Raw genomic sequence first — 17,524 nt, 5'->3', positions numbered from 1 at the left:
GCTTGGCTAGCGGCCATGACTCTGTCTCTGTGAAAACAATGATGGGAAGGAGGGGTGACAACAGGCATGCATTCTTCAAATGTTTAACAGCCCCAGTTTATCCCTTATCCCAAAACACAAATGCACTGTATAAACACACACACAAACACACACACACACACACACACACACACACACACACACAGACTTACACGTTAATAATAAACTCACGTTAACATGGCCGAAGTGTAGCACTCGGAGAGTGAGGATGACAATGAGGAAGAGTGACAGAGTGAAAATGGCCAGACTGGTGATGAGGTCTGCCGTGTGCAGGACCAGGTGAAACCACTCCACATGCCTGGGGTCCAAACACAGACCCGGGAAGGCCAGGTAAGGGTAGGGCAGACGGACTGCATGGGCCAGGTAACCAGTTCCAACCGCCCCGTGGAAAGAGTAGTAGCAATAGGGTCCGAGCACGATGCCGGCCACAGCGATGGCGAACTGCAGCGGAGCGGTGAGACCACAAAGAATGCTGAAGACGTAGCTCAGCTCCCACTAGACAAGGAAGACAAATAAAATGAGCAGAGGCCAGGTACATCTGTCTAGCTCTGGTAAGTGGGGTGATATTTTCATCCCTAAATCGCATGACAGCCCTTATTTTATCTCTCAATAATTATGGCTAAGTGCTATCAACTACTTTGGCCCTGTAATTATTTTATTATGCTGTCAGCCTATCATATTGCACAATGGTTTGACGAGCGAAAGATGTGTATTCATCTAATTTGTGATTTACGTCAGCAGGCTGCCTATGCTGATGTGTGCTGGTGTGTGCTGTCCTCTTGCGTGTCTGGATGTGGGTTGAATCTGGCCCTGCTACGTTGGACTGCCACCAGGTCCCTGTCGGCCCCATTATTCTATTGTAGGGATTTGTTTCTGTGGGCGAAGGAGAATTATTTCGGAGTATTTATAGATCCCATGAAGCAAAAGGGCACTTTTTTGTTTCTTTTTCCAAGCCTTTCCTCCTCATTTCTTTTGCTGGCAGAGACAGTGTTGTTTGGAAACAGGCTAAACTTAGCCACTGACACGCACATCTGATAGAAAAACATTTCATAAAGACAAAAAGGACTTGCTGCCATGCTTCCCTCGTCTGGTTTTAGAGGAAATGGTATAAATGATTCTCTTTATCAGACAAGTTTATCTAAAGTTATTGAAGCTATGAGAAGCAGATATGCATGTAACTGTTACAAATCTAAGATCTACATTTAGTTTACCCGCCAGACAGAATTTTGTCTTTAGCTATAAATAAGGTAATACAAATTCTATCATAAAATGTTCCTTGATATGAGCCAAGAGTTTTATAAAACCCTATAAGTGCTGATATTTACCAGTGATTTCCGTGTGTGGTCTCTACAAGCCATCAATGTACATGACCCAGCCACGATTGCCTGTGAAAGATTTTCTATATTATTTTATTTTATTCATTATAATACCATGCAATTACACAGTAAACTGATACATAAACAATACAAACTACATTGCTTGTCTTGGTCCTGATTAGTTTGCTGTATTGCTGTATTGAGTGTAATTGATGTACCTACCAAAACTCCAACCCACACAGGGGCAGCGATCTTGGTGCTCCAGCCAAGATACCAGGGATTGTAGGTACCCATGGGAAAGAAGGCCAGTATGCCAGACAGAACGCTGGTAATGCCAAAACCTAGCTGGCATCCACTTACTTGACAGACCACCATGGCAGAAATAGTCCTAGGACTCCGAGTGCAATACTGACTTCTGGCATCGGCAATTGAAGTTACTACTATAAAGCACAACCACGGCAACCGTTGTCATTACACATACTCTGACACACAGCAACACATACTTTCACACACACACACACACACACACACACATACACCCTGTCCGAGTGACACACACTCACAGCTCCATAGCTGTGTCAATGTTGAGATGAATGACTTGGGTCCTCTCTGTTTGCTGACACATGGGTGTCAGTAGAGGTAAACACCTCAAAAGGGCTTTTTCTCAGAGTCAGCTGGCCAGAGCAGAGACCCCTTCTCAGGACTGCCCGCGCGGGGGTCCTTCAGGAGAACGGGTCCCCGCCCAGGTAATACTGACCTACTTCATGCCCACCCCCTCCCTCTGGCATGGGCCTGCATTATGACCTGGGACATGAGTATCTCTCACCACACTTCTATGGCTGCTCATCTATCGCTCTGGACAAAATACTGTAACTATAGCTATATAACTACATCTATGTTGGCCTGCTGCCAAAACCAGGGTTCGGTATTCTCTTCAGGAGAGCAGAGAAGTGTGGAACACGTGACAAATGTGCAGTAATCATTTATTTATTTCTTCTCTAGACAAATCTTCCAATAAATTCTGCATCTGGTTTTGCTTTACTGTGATTTTAATTTCCTATTTTAACATTGTATTATTATTTGTTATAGCCTAATTATTTCAAATAAGTGTGCTGGGTCATGGGTGCGTGGGCAAGTCATGCTGCTCTGTCCAGTACTAGTCCAGTCCAGTTTTTAATTCTAATTATTTCTTTTATTTTTAACTTTGTATTATTTGTTAATGTTTGTCTTGGTGTCATGGGTGCGCTGGTGGCTACGCCGCTCCGGCATCGCCCCTCCGTCATCTCGTCTTGTGTGTCAATGTCTTGTGTGTGAAGCACTTTGGGTTGCACTCTGTGCATACAACAATGCACTATATAAATAAAAGTGACTGGACTTGATTACTATAGAAGCGTAAAATCGTTTCAAATGCACAAATATTCAAGGTTAAAAGATATACAAAGTGCAAGTGGCTAATTCTTACATATCTTTATTTAATTTAATAATTTCAAAAAGGCAAAAAGAAAATAAAACAAAGGATGAAGGAAGGTAGGGGGGAAGGAGAGAGAGAGAGAGAGAGAGAGAGAGAGAAATAAAGTCATGCTAATACAAGAGCCAGTTGATTAGAGCACTTCAGGAAATGCAGCTACTCATCACTCCTCACCTATGCAAGCAAGGCATACAAAGAGATAAAAGAAAAAGTGGAAAAGATAAAAAAAATCAAAAAGAGAAAGGATTACACTCAAGAGTTTCTCAAAACAGATTCCGTAGCTGCAAGATCTTTATACAGAGGGTGCAATTTTGCATAGAGTAATGCATGTGACCATGGGTTCCAACTTCAATTTCAAGTTTTGATTTTGGCAGTGTTTTTTTAGTTGTACTAATTAGCCTGATTGATATAGCAGTTTGTATTGCTCAGATAGACCCGCAGACTATAAAGGAGAGCTACAAACACATTGCTAAGATAAAATTATATCCAGTTGATTGTCATCTTGTAATGAATTTATACAAAATTCCCTCAAAAATAAAATAACAAAATGACACACAGATTCAGCTTACTGCACATACGATAACACTGGCAATCACAGACATATCATAATTTAAAAATGCTTTGCCACTCAGTGGCTGAGTTGAACACATGGGAGAAACAAAACAAATAAAACAGACATTTACAGAGGCTATATAAAATAAATGTCCTACTATAGGGTCAGAAAAATAATTCAACTACAGTACACAGGCAGCTAGCTGTCACACATGACAATGGCTTGCAAAACTATGCACTTTTAGCATATATAAATATATTACACTAATTACAGAAACACACAAGTGTGGGCAGTAACACTGTCCACTGGGGGCAGCACTGAGAGAGCGTGCTGGGTGTCTTTCAGTACAGGACTGGAGGAGTCACATCAGCCATCCACAGAGAAAAGGCGGAGACAGAGGACGAGGTGGAACCTCTGGTGATGTTGGGGGACATCAGTCATTAGATCATGTTGGCAGCCTTGAGTCCCCGGCTGCCTTAGCGTCCCTCTTCAGCATGACATCTGGGGGACCACTACCACAGACATGTAACGCAACTGAACACAACATTTTGTTTATGTAAAGCACCTTGAATGACCCCTGTGTATGAAATGCGCAATATAAATAAATTTGATGTGATGTGATGTGATGTGATGTGATGTGATGACATGTGATGCGATGTGTGACTGTCTGTGACTGTGCAGGACATGAATGATGTGAGATAAGGCACAGCCATCGTCAAAAAAAGAAAATGAATAATAAATCAGCCTAACATTTTAGACATTGTACAATTTCTGAAGGAATCCCGGTCATATTCTGAAGCTATAAAAATATCCAGAAAGACAATTTTGAACAAAAACTTAATTCATATTGCAATATACTGTAAGTCCTCTGAGCCCCCGTGACTATATGACCAGCCTTGGTCATATTTTAAGAAGGATTCTTGGATGAACATGGAGTTCTGGTTGACGGCAATATTAACTCCTGCAAATGCTTGGAGTGGGAGTTTGAAACAGTAAATATTGTTTCAAGATTGTCAGGACTAAGCCCCCAGTCTACATGTGAAATTGTATGCTAGATACAGATAAACTGCTGCATGTGGAAATGTTTAGATCTTAGACCTGTTATTTCTCACAGGCCTTCTCCCATAAGCACTGTAAGTCACCACAACTCACAGACTACTACTATTCCCCATTGCCAATTTAATCCATGTGCTGTTTCTGTGCAGTATTACATTTGACCACAGGGAGGCACAATTCACTCATAAAATCACATTGATTGTTCACAGGAAAGGTGTCCAACATGACATAGAAAAGAAAAGGTTTCTTTGTGCTATCACAGTCTTTCAGTATAGCAGAAGCTACACCATCTCAAACCAAACACTGAAAGAATACCGTACGTAGATCGATTTAGTTACAGTTTGGGAGTCGAGTTGAGTCGAGCTTCTTTGCAGCAACGATGGGCACAACACAAAGCACACAAGAGTATGTCCACCTTCCTCTCGCTCCTTTGTAACATGTGGTAGCTGATGTTCTCATACTTCAAAGGCCAGTTTACGGTCATTTTTCCCACAAAATGGGTCTTGAAATGGATGGACAACATCTGCTGGCAGTTTGTAGTTTTGGGGGGTTGGGGAGTGGGGCTCAGAAAATGACCATTTCACTGCAGAAGTGGAAAATGTGATTCGCTCTACATGTTAAGACATATTGCACATAACAGAAAGCCTTTTGGTTTAGACATCAGCTCTCCTGAACCCCCATACACACTCACATACTTTCTCTCTTGCACACATACACACACACACACACACACACACACACACACACACACACACACACACACACAGACAGCTGTACAAACACATATACTCAAAAGTTCATTGTTTAAATGCAGAAAAAGGCAGTTTTCCCTTTCAGTAGTAGAGAGGATGTGGACTGATAAGCCCCTCTCCCTCTCTGTCTTTCTCTGAATATATATCTTCTTCTTTGTCGTCCTAGAGTTGAGAACAGGCCACAATGCTCCGGAGCTTATGCAGAGAGGTCAGATATGACCAGCTTGTCCATTTTATTCCCAATTTCTGAAGGGACTGTGAGCTCATCAGATTCATAGTCGTCTTCAAAAGACCTGGGGAGGGGGGGGGGGGCAGAAGAAACATTTCTGTATTGGGTCCTCATTATTCAATTTAAACATTTTTGTATTGGGTCATCATTATCACATTTAAACATTTCTGTATTGGGTCCTCATTATTAAATTTAAACATTTCTGTATTGGGTCCTGATTATCACATTTAAACATTTCTGCATTGGGTCATCATTATCACATTTAAACATTTCTGTGTTGGGTCCTCATTATTAAATTTAAACATGGTGTGGAAAGAAGCCCCCCTGAGACCAAGCCAGTCCTGACAGCTGTCCCTACCCAGATTAGCGAGAGGAGAGGCTGAATTGCTGCATGGACACTGCCATTGTGAGAGTGGGGCCAAGCACATACTGCATTGACCACTAGAGACACGAAACAGTACTGGGTCACTTCACATGGCTAAGGCTTTCTCTTACACACAAGTTTTGCTTTATGATCATCGGTTTATATTTCCAAGTCAATGTCTAGATCTACAGTAGGTCCACCGCTACTTGATTGACAGCACTACGTGTTTATGTGAGGGGTCATTTTCTACACATTACAGTCAAATACACCTTGAGAATTTCTTTCCAAACACTTCAAATGTGAATGGCTGTGACTGTCACTGTTGGTCCTAGTGGTGAAGCTAGTTGCTAACGGTGTGACATGCGCTAAGTCAGCCACGATGGGATGGCTGTGACTGTCACTGGCTGTTTCTCAAGGTCAAGGATTCATGCTTGGTAGAACGAGCCCTTCCGAGTCAAATCCTTCAGAGACGAGGCAAGGCTTCTTCTTAGCATTCGAAAAACACACAATGGAACAGACTAGCGAGTGTGCAAGAAGCTGCAGGTGTGCGTTATTAAACATCATGCCTCCTGCTCGCTTCTTTTTGAAAAACAATGAATGGACCAGTCATTCTCCCACGTGTATAAATTAAATTATACATGTTTGATTAATTTACCAATATAAACCACAGAGCAGCAACTATTAAGCAACATCGTAAAGAGAAAAGTGTAATATTTAGCTTGCAATGGTGATCATTAGAAAATGCTTAAATACCCTTCCTAAATGCCTTATTTACACAATTACGGTGTGAGAGTTCAAAGTTGTCAAAATTATTTGAGCCCATATTTCGTTTAGGTAACTTTGCATAGATTCCCATCACTGTTACCCTAGTGGTGAAGCTAGTTGCTAACGCTGTGACATGCGCTAAGTCAGTCATGATGGGATGGCTGTCGGGTGCTACTGGCTTACCCCTCTTGGAGCTGCTCATTGGCCGTCTCCTCGGCAACCAGGATCTCATACTCCTCCGCAGCATACTTATCCCAGTCAGACGGCTCTGGGCTGTCACTGTCCAGATCCTGAGAGGCACAGCGTACACGCACACAAAGTTCATGATTCATCCAAACATTTAAAATAGTCTAACAGAAGCAAAGAAAACAAACTATTATATGGTTAGAATCATGAATAAATGTGGATGTCGATGAATGAATGAATGAATGAATGAATAAAAAATGGGAAATGAATGAATGAATGGGAAAGTGACCAATCCCCCACCTTTTGCACTGCAAATGGATCTCTCTGCTCGTGGTCGAGATACTTCTCCAGGTTGAAGAAAGTGTCGAAGAATATGTGTGCCATCCTGCAGCGCTTGAGGTCACGTAACGTTATTTTACCTATGTGCAAACACACACACACACACACACACACACACACACACATATTATAAGCATAAGAGGAATGCATGAGACACAGAAAGTAAAATTGATAGATTGACAGACAGAAAGATAGACAGACAGAGAGAGAGAGACAGACAAACAGAGACAGACAGACAGACAGGCAGACAGACAGAAGTCCCACCTTGGCACTCTGGTTTGACCAGGTCCAGCATCTGGCACAGGAGATCGTGGAAGGGCAGCGGCTCGATGCCCATGCCCTCCATGCGCTCGCACTGCTCCTCATAGAAGTACTCCAGCTCGTACATGGACAGCACGCCGTCCCCGTCGACGTCCATGCAGCGGAACCAGTACTCAACGCTGAGCCAGGGACACAAGTACACAATCACTTACACATGGCGAGGGGTAGCAGGGCCGCACATTTCATCACATTTAATCAGCCCCTTTGGCCAAAAGGCTGACTCAGTAAACTAACTCATTCCATATTGTATTCTCCTATTTTTGTAAAAAGCCATAACACAGCTTTGAAAGTTTTGTAGGGAGATTGGGCCCATTCTATTTCTCTTTCACTACTTTCTCCTGTACTTGCTTAGTTAGGTTCGTTTGTTATTTTGACCTTTCCCCATCCTGAAGTTTTATGCTTCCTGTTTCGTAAATTAATTTAATTATTTTGATACAACTTACTGTAGTGTTGTAAAATACTGGGTACAGGAGAAGGGACTCTCCACTTTGTTGCTTAAGTTCCCCTAACCCCTTGAGTGAAAAAAGGCGATGCACATCAGCATCTTATCAATCTCATATCTGTAGAGGACTATGGCCCACACTTTTCTCTCTTATCAAAAAGTTTGGCTTGTGGAAGAGTGGAAGAGCAAAAGAGCTGAGAGATTAACGCTGGACACTTGTGGTCCAACCTAGACACTTGTGGTCTTACCTAGACACTTGTGGTCTTACCGAGACACTCATGGTCTTACCTGGTTGCATTTTTCTTGTCTTCTTCTGAGATGAGGAACCAGACAAACTCGGCGTAGCTCATGCGCCCTTCCCTCTGCACGGAGTTCCCTCTGCGGAGACAGGCCGGAAAAAAACAGTTTCAGATGGTAAAACACGGACTTCACAACACAGGCACATGAGGGCTCAGAGAGGTGAAGCCACTGGAGGTGAACTCTCCATGCAGCTTATTGCCAGAGCACGAGAGCACTCAGACATCTGATGTGATTTCTACCATGATGGGTGGTCCCTCACCTTGTGACCGCTCCGGAGAAGAGCCGCTCAATGATTCTGTTTGATGAGGCTGGGGAAAAGGAACATCGGACATGATGTTAGAGGAGGCTCAGACCGCTGCATATGCACCGCATCATTAAAGCCTTTTAACAGGGACAGATCCGTACAGTCCAGTATCTGAGGCTGCAACCTCACTTTTCCAGCCCAGTATCTGAGGATGCAACCTCACTATTCCAGCACAGTATCTGAGGCTGCATCCCCACTATTCCAGCCCAGTATATGAGGCTGCATCCTCACTATTCCAGCCCAGAATCTGAGGCTGCATCCTCACTATTCCAGCCCAAAATCTGAGGCTGCATCCTCAGTATTTTGTTTGGTTTGTGCCTCTCGTCCACCTACTACTCCAGCGTCTTCAAACTCCTCAAAACTCAACGATTTGAAGAACACTGGCGGCGGCATTTTCGTTAGCAAAATGTCGGCTTTGCATACTTAAAACGGATGTGTGTGGAGGCAGCCTGAGATGATCACAAAGGGCCCTCTCTCCACTTACCATGGTCATTGTATCTGGCCAAGTCCTTGGGGTCAATGAAGAGGTCATGGTCAGTGTCCAGCTCCCAGAATTTACAGTAGATGACATAAAAGTGTTCATAGGAGAAGTAGTCTGTGATCTGGTTTATATCATCCTCCTCCTCCAAAAGGCCAAGGGTCTAACCACAAAGACATTGAGAAATCTTAAGCACTTCAAGCTACATTTTCACCTCTAGGATCACAACATGAATGAATATGCAGGCAGGTTATTGGACTGCTGCTCTTAAGTGGGTTTCTGGAGAGGTCTAGCAAACACGTCAAGATCTACAAAATTACAAGCTACATTAAGCTAACATAGTTACAATTATAAGGCAATATCGAAATGGCTAACTGATATACTGTACTACAACATTGATTTATCAAGGTAGATGTTGAAAGCCCTGTCAGAAACGCATGTGAAGACTGTCGTCTGGGGCACTTGTGGACGCGAAGGACAGGGCTGAATCTGATCACGGCTCACCTGCAGGAAGTTACTCCTCCTCAGCTCCATCATGGAGATGCGGCCCGTCCAGGAGCGGTTCACTGTGTAGAATATCCGCTGTATCACCTGAACACACACACACACACACACACACACACACACACACACACACACACACACACACACACACAAGGAAGTTAGGCACAAGTTCCACGCTGTTATGAAGGTTGAGAAGCAGTGAATCAAGGCATCCTCCCTAGTTCTTTAGGGGCCTCTCCATGACCTCACGGGTCACCTTGGTCAGTCCTATTGAGGTAAGATCAGGAGTGGTCGTACATCTTCACTAGACAACCTTTGGTGACATGATATGAACATAATGTAAAATGCTTTCATGGTGAACAAGCATGGGGGGTAAAGCCGACACAAGGTCAGTCAGCTGAGCTCTTGAGCCTGAGGTGAGCCTTCTCTCCACCGGCCATTAGTGCTTCATTACTCTGGGTGCACATGACCAATCGTCTGCGGCTCGCTTACTTTCCATGAGGCTGATGTGACCATCAGGGGGACCAGCTGAAGGCTAGCTGATGATGACAATAGCCCCCCCCCCCCCACCCCCAACTCTCTACCCCCCGAGGTTTGGTTTCACAGAGCTGGGGCAGATTAGCGTGCGATTCCTGGTAGACCTCCACTGCAGCCCCCCCCCCCCGCCCCACCAGGGCCGCCCATCAGGGGTGTAAGTAATGCCGGGAGAGAGGAAGCGTCTAAATAAGGGCGTGTAGAGGGCCCGCAGGGCTGCGGCCGCTACGCTGTGTATCAGTGTTTCCGTGATGTCAGGGCAAGCGGACGCCATCCCCCTTTCAGCCCAGCCAATGGCCACCACCCAACCCCCCCCACCCCCACCCCCCCGCCCCACCAACACCCTCCCCCTCTCAGCCATTCTTACTCCTCCCTAGCACATGTTGCAGCTGCCCCTCCAAAGAGACAGACAGACACATGCTACATGCACAGAACAGACTCTGCTTGCTGCATTAATGCAGCTACAGATGATTAGACATTTTACCTCAAGTCTACAGCAATGCCATAGGAAATGAACAAGGAACACAAAAACTTTTGGCGATACGGTAACAGAGGTTAGTAAGATAGTAAATGGAATCTGATGATCATGATTTAATACGCTTCTCTGGGAAAAGTTTGCTTCTCGGTCAAAAGTTTGTTTTGAGGAGTTTGTAATAAATTTGAGCTATTGTTATACATTTTACAAAACAAATTGCAAAATGCACAGCTGTATTCATCCATATTTTTAAAACGAGTTATAGTTTAATTCCCCTAAGAGTCATGAAAAACATGCTCCATTGTGCACTACATGCACAAGCATGCACTGTCAGGTGTCCACACATTCCTCAAAATAAGATGGCCATACAGCACCGCTGCTGCCAAATGCAACTTGTCAGTCTATGTCAGTCTACACTCACAAATAGAGTGTGTAATGGTTCAGCAGCAATATAACACCAGCCAAGTCATATGAAGTGTTAGTGGTATCATTGATGGACCAGCAGAGGAAGGATGCTTTGGTGTCTGCCCCCAGGTAGTCCTACAATACCACGCATGGAGGTGCTCAGCATAGCAATAAACTCTTCAGTCAGTGCTATGGGTATATCATGGGCATCCATGAGGATTTAGTGTATGGAAGGACTCATACTCAATGGTTCTGTGACAGCTTTGACAGGAAAACTAGACCGCTCCAGGGTGAGGTGTGAGTTTGAGACTTACTGTTGTAATGTAGCGAGAGTGGAACTCGGGCGCATCTTTCAGAAAGGTCAGCCCTGGATGGGTGTCCACTATATCCTGAAAGATAAAAACACCGTACAGTGAGTTATGTTTGCCTCTTTGTAAATGTAAACTCCTCCATATATATGGTATGCTATGGAGACCACAGAGGATCATGATGGGAATGCATTTTTATCCAGGTGGAAATTATTGTATTTTTTTACGAGCTTCTATTGCGTGCCCTCGCAAAGTTTTGCATTTCCGCATAATAGTTTTGCATTCCCTCGAAAAATCAAAAGAATTGCGAGGGAAATGCAAAACTATTGCAAAGGAACGCAAAATTATTGCAAAGGGGAACGCAAAATGAGCTCTACAAAGAAATGTCCAACTCAAAAAAAAAATGTCCCATGGCCCTTTGCGAGCTCTGTATGCTCATTAGTGCATATATGAATGCAAACAGAGGCTTCCAGGGAAAGGGATGGAGGATCTCACCTGTAGTAATGGGATCATGTCTTCCTGCTCCAGGTAGCTGCAGCCTGGTTTGGCTAGCAAGTAAATAAACTTTGATGCATCATCATGGCAGTTGTGCAGCAGCCTGTAAATGAGAAAGAAATATTTCAGGCCGACTTTATGAGGAGAAAACTCACTGTGTCAAACAGGGAAACTAGGAGTCCTGCTTGTACACGTTGTTGCATGTCTATGTGCTTGTATAACTATGCATGTGTGCAGGTTCCTATGTGCATGTGCAGGATGGCTGCTTACTTCCTCCACATTGTATAACTATGCATGTGTGCACGTTCCTGTGTATATGCATGTGTGCAGGTTCCTATCTGCATATGTGCAGGTTCCTGTGTGCACGTGTGCAGGTTCCTATGTGCATGTGTGCAGGTTCCTATGTGCACGTGTGCAGGAGGGCTGCTTACTTCCTCCACATGGCGATAAAGGAGTGGACGGAGACAAAGCCAGTTCTCTCCCCACCAGCGCCGTTGAACATGGCCGCTTTCCAGTACAGAGGGCAGCCACAGGCCTGCAGGAAGGAGAGGGAGGGTTGGTCAGGCATACGCCGCATCAACAGATCAAATGAAGACAAAAGCAGAGTGGCCGACAGACTGCTGGATACCACCATTGTGCAGTGGACACTCCTACAATGGACCTGGTCCACAGGCCCTGCTGTGCATCTCCAAGGGAAAATAACAATAATAATAATAATAATAATAATAATAATAATAATAATAATAATATTTTCCCTTTATCTTCACTAGCCTGATGGTCCACGATGACAACAGTTTGCCACGTAAAGCAGCTGCATAAGCAAGTGTTCTATTTTCTTAATAATATCTTCCATTTTGGTCAGTTAGTTTCAAAATAATTGTGGTCATTTGTGACTGCATCAGGTTTCTTTTTCTGTTGATTAACGAGAAACATGCTGGCACATTCCATAGGTGAACCCACCCTCAACATCTCCAACCCTTAAACATGAATTGTGTGATGACTTTGGACAAACCAGAAATAACAACACAACTCTATATGTCTGTCAAACTGTAATAATAGTATTATTAATGATTTGTTAGCATTTCATGATCAATTTTACTTTTAGCTAGTGATGAGCTATTTGATAGACTCCCCCACCTCTGATCTCCATTGGGGACTCCTCAGGTCAACCCACACACACACACACACACACACACACACACACACACACACACACACACACACACACACACACATCCCTCATGCCAATGTCACCATTCCAATTTAGTTTGTGCCATGTGCGTCCTTGACATGATGCCCTTGTCACCCATATCTAGATAGGTCTCCACATAACAGAGAGCAGGTGTGATCTCCTGATCTACTGTACCTTAGCGATCTTGCCCATCTCATAAATGTCCGCTTTCTCTTCTTCGAACTCGGTGAAGGCACTCTCGATTTTGCCAATGGCCTCGTCATAGTTGGCAGGGCAGTTGGGGATGCCTTTGGGGAAATAGAAGCGTGGAATGTTTATGGAGATGGGAGGGGGAGCGACCACCACGTAGTTGGCAGGGGGTGGTGGCGTGAGGGGTCGTGGGGTCGGCGAGGAGGGGGCCTGAGCTGGAGATGGTGGAGGAGTGCCAGGTTTCTTCTCTGGTTTGCTATTCTGTACCTGGATGGAGGGAGAGGGAGAGAGAGAGAGAGAGAAATAAAGAGAGAGAGTGAGAGAGAGAGAGAATGAAGCATTGTTTTGTTGGCACTCACCTCTACTTCTTAAAGTCTTATTGCACCTTTATAGCACAAACCAGATCCAGCTAGCTCTTCATTCATTCACTCATTTTCATTTGGTGTTGTCAGTGTAGGACGCCCCATTCAGGTGTAGCACAATAAACCCATGCAAGTGTAATTAAGTGTAGCAACAACACTTGGGCATTGTTTCTGTTTCCTAATCATTATTATTGCCTGTTCCATCATTAAAATTAGAAAGTGTCTCCTGAAGTCTACTTGTGGAGACCCAGAGTGAGTCAATAACGTTGCGTTAACGCTGGACTCTGTAAGGGGACAGGATTCCATTTCAAATGTGCCAAAGTCTGAAGCAGCCCACATCTGAGGCATGGACGGAGTGTTACACATGTTCCAGCTCAAAGCAGCCAGGGTGCAAAACAGCTTATCTTACTCAACCGGTAACCAAACCCACACATTTCTAACCCCCACTGTGTAGAAGGACTCTGCCGGTATCTGTCTAGTAGGCCATAGTCAGGTGCAAAACTGAAATTTAAAAAAAAAAAAAAAATACAAATCGGTCATCATTCTGAGGTGAAAAAATGGACTCGGCGGTCAGTTGACGGGATGAGCTCACCTCTCTCCTCTGCATCACTGTGACAGGCCTCCTGTCAGAGGTGTGACAATGACACTCAATCCCACTGATTCATCACGCCACTGAGCTTTGTGTGAATTTTACGAGACACCTACAGTGGTAGCTGTAGGGAGCACAAGGTCGGGCTAAGCCGGGCTTAGCTGGGCTATCCGATCCTCCCAGCACACCTCACAGGAACCGGGCCGGCCCGGATTACCAGCGCCGGACACACTAGCTGTCCTGCTGACGTGATGACAAGAGCTCCTCAGCACAACATGAGAGACCCCACTACCCACTACACTCTTCTCTGGACCCCTAAAAATACCCCCTTCCCAAAACACACTCTCACACACACAAACACATGCTACACCCCCTTCTGAAGATTATCCAGGAAGATATATATATATATATATATATATATATATATATATATATATATAATGTGGTCACATGGACATCTCTCATTGATATGACAGATACAAAGCAGCTTCAATGGATATAGAGCCTTTCTTTCTTTCTTTCTTTCTTTCTTTCTTTCTTTCTTTGCTTGTTTGTTTCTTTCTCTCTCTCTTTCTTTTTCTCTCATCTTTGTCTCTCTTTCTCTCTGCCTTTCTATGAAGTGTCCATCACATGAACTTGAGAAACTTTGCACTCTGCACCTGTGCTGCTGTTTCCATTGGCTAGCAGTGTGGCCACACACACACACACACACACACACACACACACACACACATCATCTGCAGGGTAACTACAGCTGCTCAGTGACAGGTGAGTATGTGACGCTGATGCCTAAGCACTGCTGGAGTCCATGAGCACGGCCACCTGAAATCTATGTGTCCACTGAGCGGCCAGAACACCATGGGCTCAGTTCCTGGTTGTCACTGTTGGGAGTTCAACATGGTAGAGCAGTGTTTCTCAAACTTTTTCAGACGAAGGACCACTTAACCAATAAAAACGCATGGACCACCTAGCTAAAAAAAAAGATTAGACCTACTTCAACAGTATCAACAGTATCAACAGTAACAGCCTACACAATAGGCCTACTCCCTGAACCACCTTGCTTATTGTCTTTGCACTTTGCTTATCGTGTCAGAGGATTCATATGATTTAAACTGCCATATCTTACAGTGTTGAGAACTGTTTGGATTTACATACAAGTTGGTTCAATATTGCAAACAACTTGTCTATATTATTTTTTATCATGTCTGCTCGCGGACCATTTGGAATAGCTTGCGGACCACCAGTGGTCCCCGGACCACACTTTGAGAAACACTGTGGTAGAGCATGTAGTTGCAGTTCCAGTGACGGTAATCTGTGTGTGCAGCAAATCAGCACAGGTTCCCATGTGTTCTACCCAGTAATTCACATGAGTTCACATTTACTGCATGTTTGACTGACAATCACACCCACTTGTTGCATTCATTTTTGTTCTCCGTGATGACATGATGCCGTACGCTCCGCAATTCAAACAGCCTATGGACCCAGAACACATCCACTCTGATGATGCATGTACTGTACGTACGACTTTCCAACACTACATTTTTACAACGTTGCCCCAGTGAGTAACAGGGCATGAGGAATCAAGCCAACATAAAAAGTGCCCAACAGCTGTGACCGAATGCTTGCTCCTGCATTCACCCACAATCCTCACCCCCCCCCCACGCACGCCCCCCCCCCCCCCCTTCCCATGCTCCTATACCCAACATTCACTTTGACACTACTCCTCCACCCACACACCCCCAACCACCACCTTCCAGCTCTATTAATAGGCATGTTGGTATCTGTCCACAAATAGCTTGTCTTCCCTGGCATGTGGGAGTTAGCGGCAGTGCTAGACTCAAAGCAGCGTTTGCCGGTGCGGGCTCCGAGCTCTCTACTGACCTGTGCTGCTTGCTGGAAGGACTTGAGCCTCTTCTTGAAGCGCGATGGGAGCACAAAGTCACAGCCCCTGGCCAGGAAGGCCAGCTCCCCTCTCAAGTCAGGATCCAGCCTCAGAGAGGTCTCTTTAATCATCATGTTTAAGAGGACAGGGCCTCCACACACGACACCACACGTCCACACAAGGCTTTGCTTGTTTTTTTTTGTTTAGAAAAAAAATCACAAGAAAGAAAGAAAAAAAAAAACAGGCCTCAGTAAAGAGGCCTTGACCGTAAAGAGAGATGGCAAAAAAAACGAGAACCCGCCACTCGTAAGGTCCTCAGTGACTTCCCCAGCCAGTACAGAGAGATCTGACCTCCTCTGGTACCTTCAGTGGACAATCAGCCTCTTTCTCTCTCTTGCTCTCTCTCTATCTCTCTCTTTCTCTCACTCCCTCACTCTCTCTCTCTCTCTCTCCTCCTCTCTGCCTCTCCTTGTGCTCATGCACACGTGCGGTCGCACACACGCCGACAAACACTCACGCTCACTAAACTCCACTCGTAAGGGGGCTCTGTCCAGGAGAGCAAGCTGCAGGGCTCGGTCAGAAAGGAGGGCTTCCCAGCGTGCTGCCCGCGCGCGTAGTCATCGGAGAGCTGGAGCATGGTGCCCGTCAGGGCCGGCCGCCTCGGCCACTTCAAAGGCCTCCCACACAAGGGGGGGGGGGTTCCAGGAAAGAGAAGAAAAAAAAAAAGAAACGCGAACACACTCACACAGGCAGACAGGTGTGCGCGCGCTCACAGTGCACTGCTCTAACGCAAACACAAACACACACACGCACGCACGCCAGCACGCACGGATGCAAGCGCATTCAAATGCACTCAGGGCTTCAGTCGCTCTGGTCGGATTTGCACGGCTTAGTCTCTCGCTTCCGAGGCGAGCAATGGCTCCGTGTGCGGCGAAACATGACCCAGGCTGGGGGTCTAGGGTTTGCGGAAGGGACGCGTCTCTGCCCCCTCTCTCGCTGTCTCTTAGGCTGTCCGGACCAACAGGGGGGCCACGTGTGTGTGTGTGTGTATGTGTGTGTGTGTGTGTGTGTGTGTGTGTGTGTGTGTGTGTGTGTGTGTGTGTGTGTGTGAGTGTGTTTGCATGTGTCTGTGTGTACTGGGAAAGGGGCAACGTGTCAAATGTCTTTGAGTATTTGTGAGTATATAAAGTGCATTGTGGGAGAGGAAGTCCCCCCCTCCCCAGTCCTTACACACACACACACACACACACACACACACACACACACACACTTCAGCGACCATTGGAACAGCCAAAGTTAGACACTGCATGTACACAGATGAAGAGCAACTTGGTGCCATCAGGAGTTTGTTTACACACAGGCCTGATATGGGACTAGGGTGGGACTGCTCAAGAGGATAAGTGAGACCACTGGGTCCAGAAAGGCGGTGAGAAAGACACTGGCGGTGGGCTGGGCAGGGCACTTTCACACACACACTCTTTAGTCAGTGGTTTTACATCATTATACAAGGAAAGGAATGGAGGATTCTCCCCAAACAATGTATAAATATATCAACCCCTAACCGGACAGGCTTCTAGCCTGTCAGGCGATGATCCACTCATTGACACATGCTTTAAGTGCAATAGCTTTCTCTCAACGTTGTCCATGTCCAACTCAGGCCTGAATGCTCCCGGATTT

The 17,524-nt window shown here is 45.3% G+C and overlaps 2 protein-coding genes across 10 annotated transcripts in view; both read right to left on the bottom strand.

Moving 5' to 3' along the window:
- LOC121713390 (transmembrane protein 212-like) overlaps nucleotides 1–1,419 on the bottom strand; it is a 1,536-nt gene extending 117 nt beyond the window's left edge. Inside the window, exons 1-3 of the mRNA XM_042097951.1 lie at nucleotides 1,365–1,419; nucleotides 211–534; nucleotides 1–27 (exon numbers count right to left, since the gene is read on the bottom strand). The exon at nucleotides 1–27 is cut by the window's left edge and continues 117 nt beyond it. Coding sequence (XP_041953885.1) covers nucleotides 7–27; nucleotides 211–534; nucleotides 1,365–1,397 — 378 coding nt within the window. The 5' untranslated portion in view covers nucleotides 1,398–1,419 and the 3' untranslated portion in view covers nucleotides 1–6. The remainder of the gene's footprint in view (nucleotides 28–210; nucleotides 535–1,364) is intronic.
- Nucleotides 1,420–3,208: 1,789 nt separating this feature from the next.
- The window catches only part of ppp2r3a (protein phosphatase 2, regulatory subunit B'', alpha), a 79,099-nt gene continuing 64,783 nt past the window's right edge, over nucleotides 3,209–17,524 (bottom strand). For 6 of the 9 annotated variants that reach the window (XM_042097890.1, XM_042097896.1, XM_042097884.1 and 3 more), the window contains 12 exons: nucleotides 13,000–13,281; nucleotides 12,065–12,168; nucleotides 11,634–11,736; nucleotides 11,145–11,219; nucleotides 9,417–9,503; nucleotides 8,919–9,075; nucleotides 8,390–8,438; nucleotides 8,119–8,208; nucleotides 7,332–7,507; nucleotides 7,029–7,147; nucleotides 6,726–6,832; nucleotides 3,209–5,477 (listed from right to left, as the gene is read on the bottom strand). In XM_042097890.1, coding sequence (XP_041953824.1) covers nucleotides 5,381–5,477; nucleotides 6,726–6,832; nucleotides 7,029–7,147; nucleotides 7,332–7,507; nucleotides 8,119–8,208; nucleotides 8,390–8,438; nucleotides 8,919–9,075; nucleotides 9,417–9,503; nucleotides 11,145–11,219; nucleotides 11,634–11,736; nucleotides 12,065–12,168; nucleotides 13,000–13,281 — 1,446 coding nt within the window. In that variant the 3' untranslated portion in view covers nucleotides 3,209–5,380. Of the gene's footprint in view, nucleotides 5,478–6,721; nucleotides 6,833–7,028; nucleotides 7,148–7,331; nucleotides 7,508–8,118; nucleotides 8,209–8,389; nucleotides 8,439–8,918; nucleotides 9,076–9,416; nucleotides 9,504–11,144; nucleotides 11,220–11,633; nucleotides 11,737–12,064; nucleotides 12,169–12,999; nucleotides 13,282–15,846; nucleotides 16,939–17,524 lie in introns of those variants that run through there. The other 3 variants (XM_042097944.1, XM_042097936.1, XM_042097929.1) reach the window with 3 other exon arrangements.

Source organism: Alosa sapidissima, chromosome 1 (genome assembly GCF_018492685.1).
Source record: "Alosa sapidissima isolate fAloSap1 chromosome 1, fAloSap1.pri, whole genome shotgun sequence".
Classification (NCBI taxonomy): Eukaryota; Metazoa; Chordata; class Actinopteri; order Clupeiformes; family Clupeidae; genus Alosa; species Alosa sapidissima.
The sequence above is the reverse complement of the archived record's forward strand: the minus strand, read 5'-3'. Positions and strand labels throughout refer to the sequence as shown.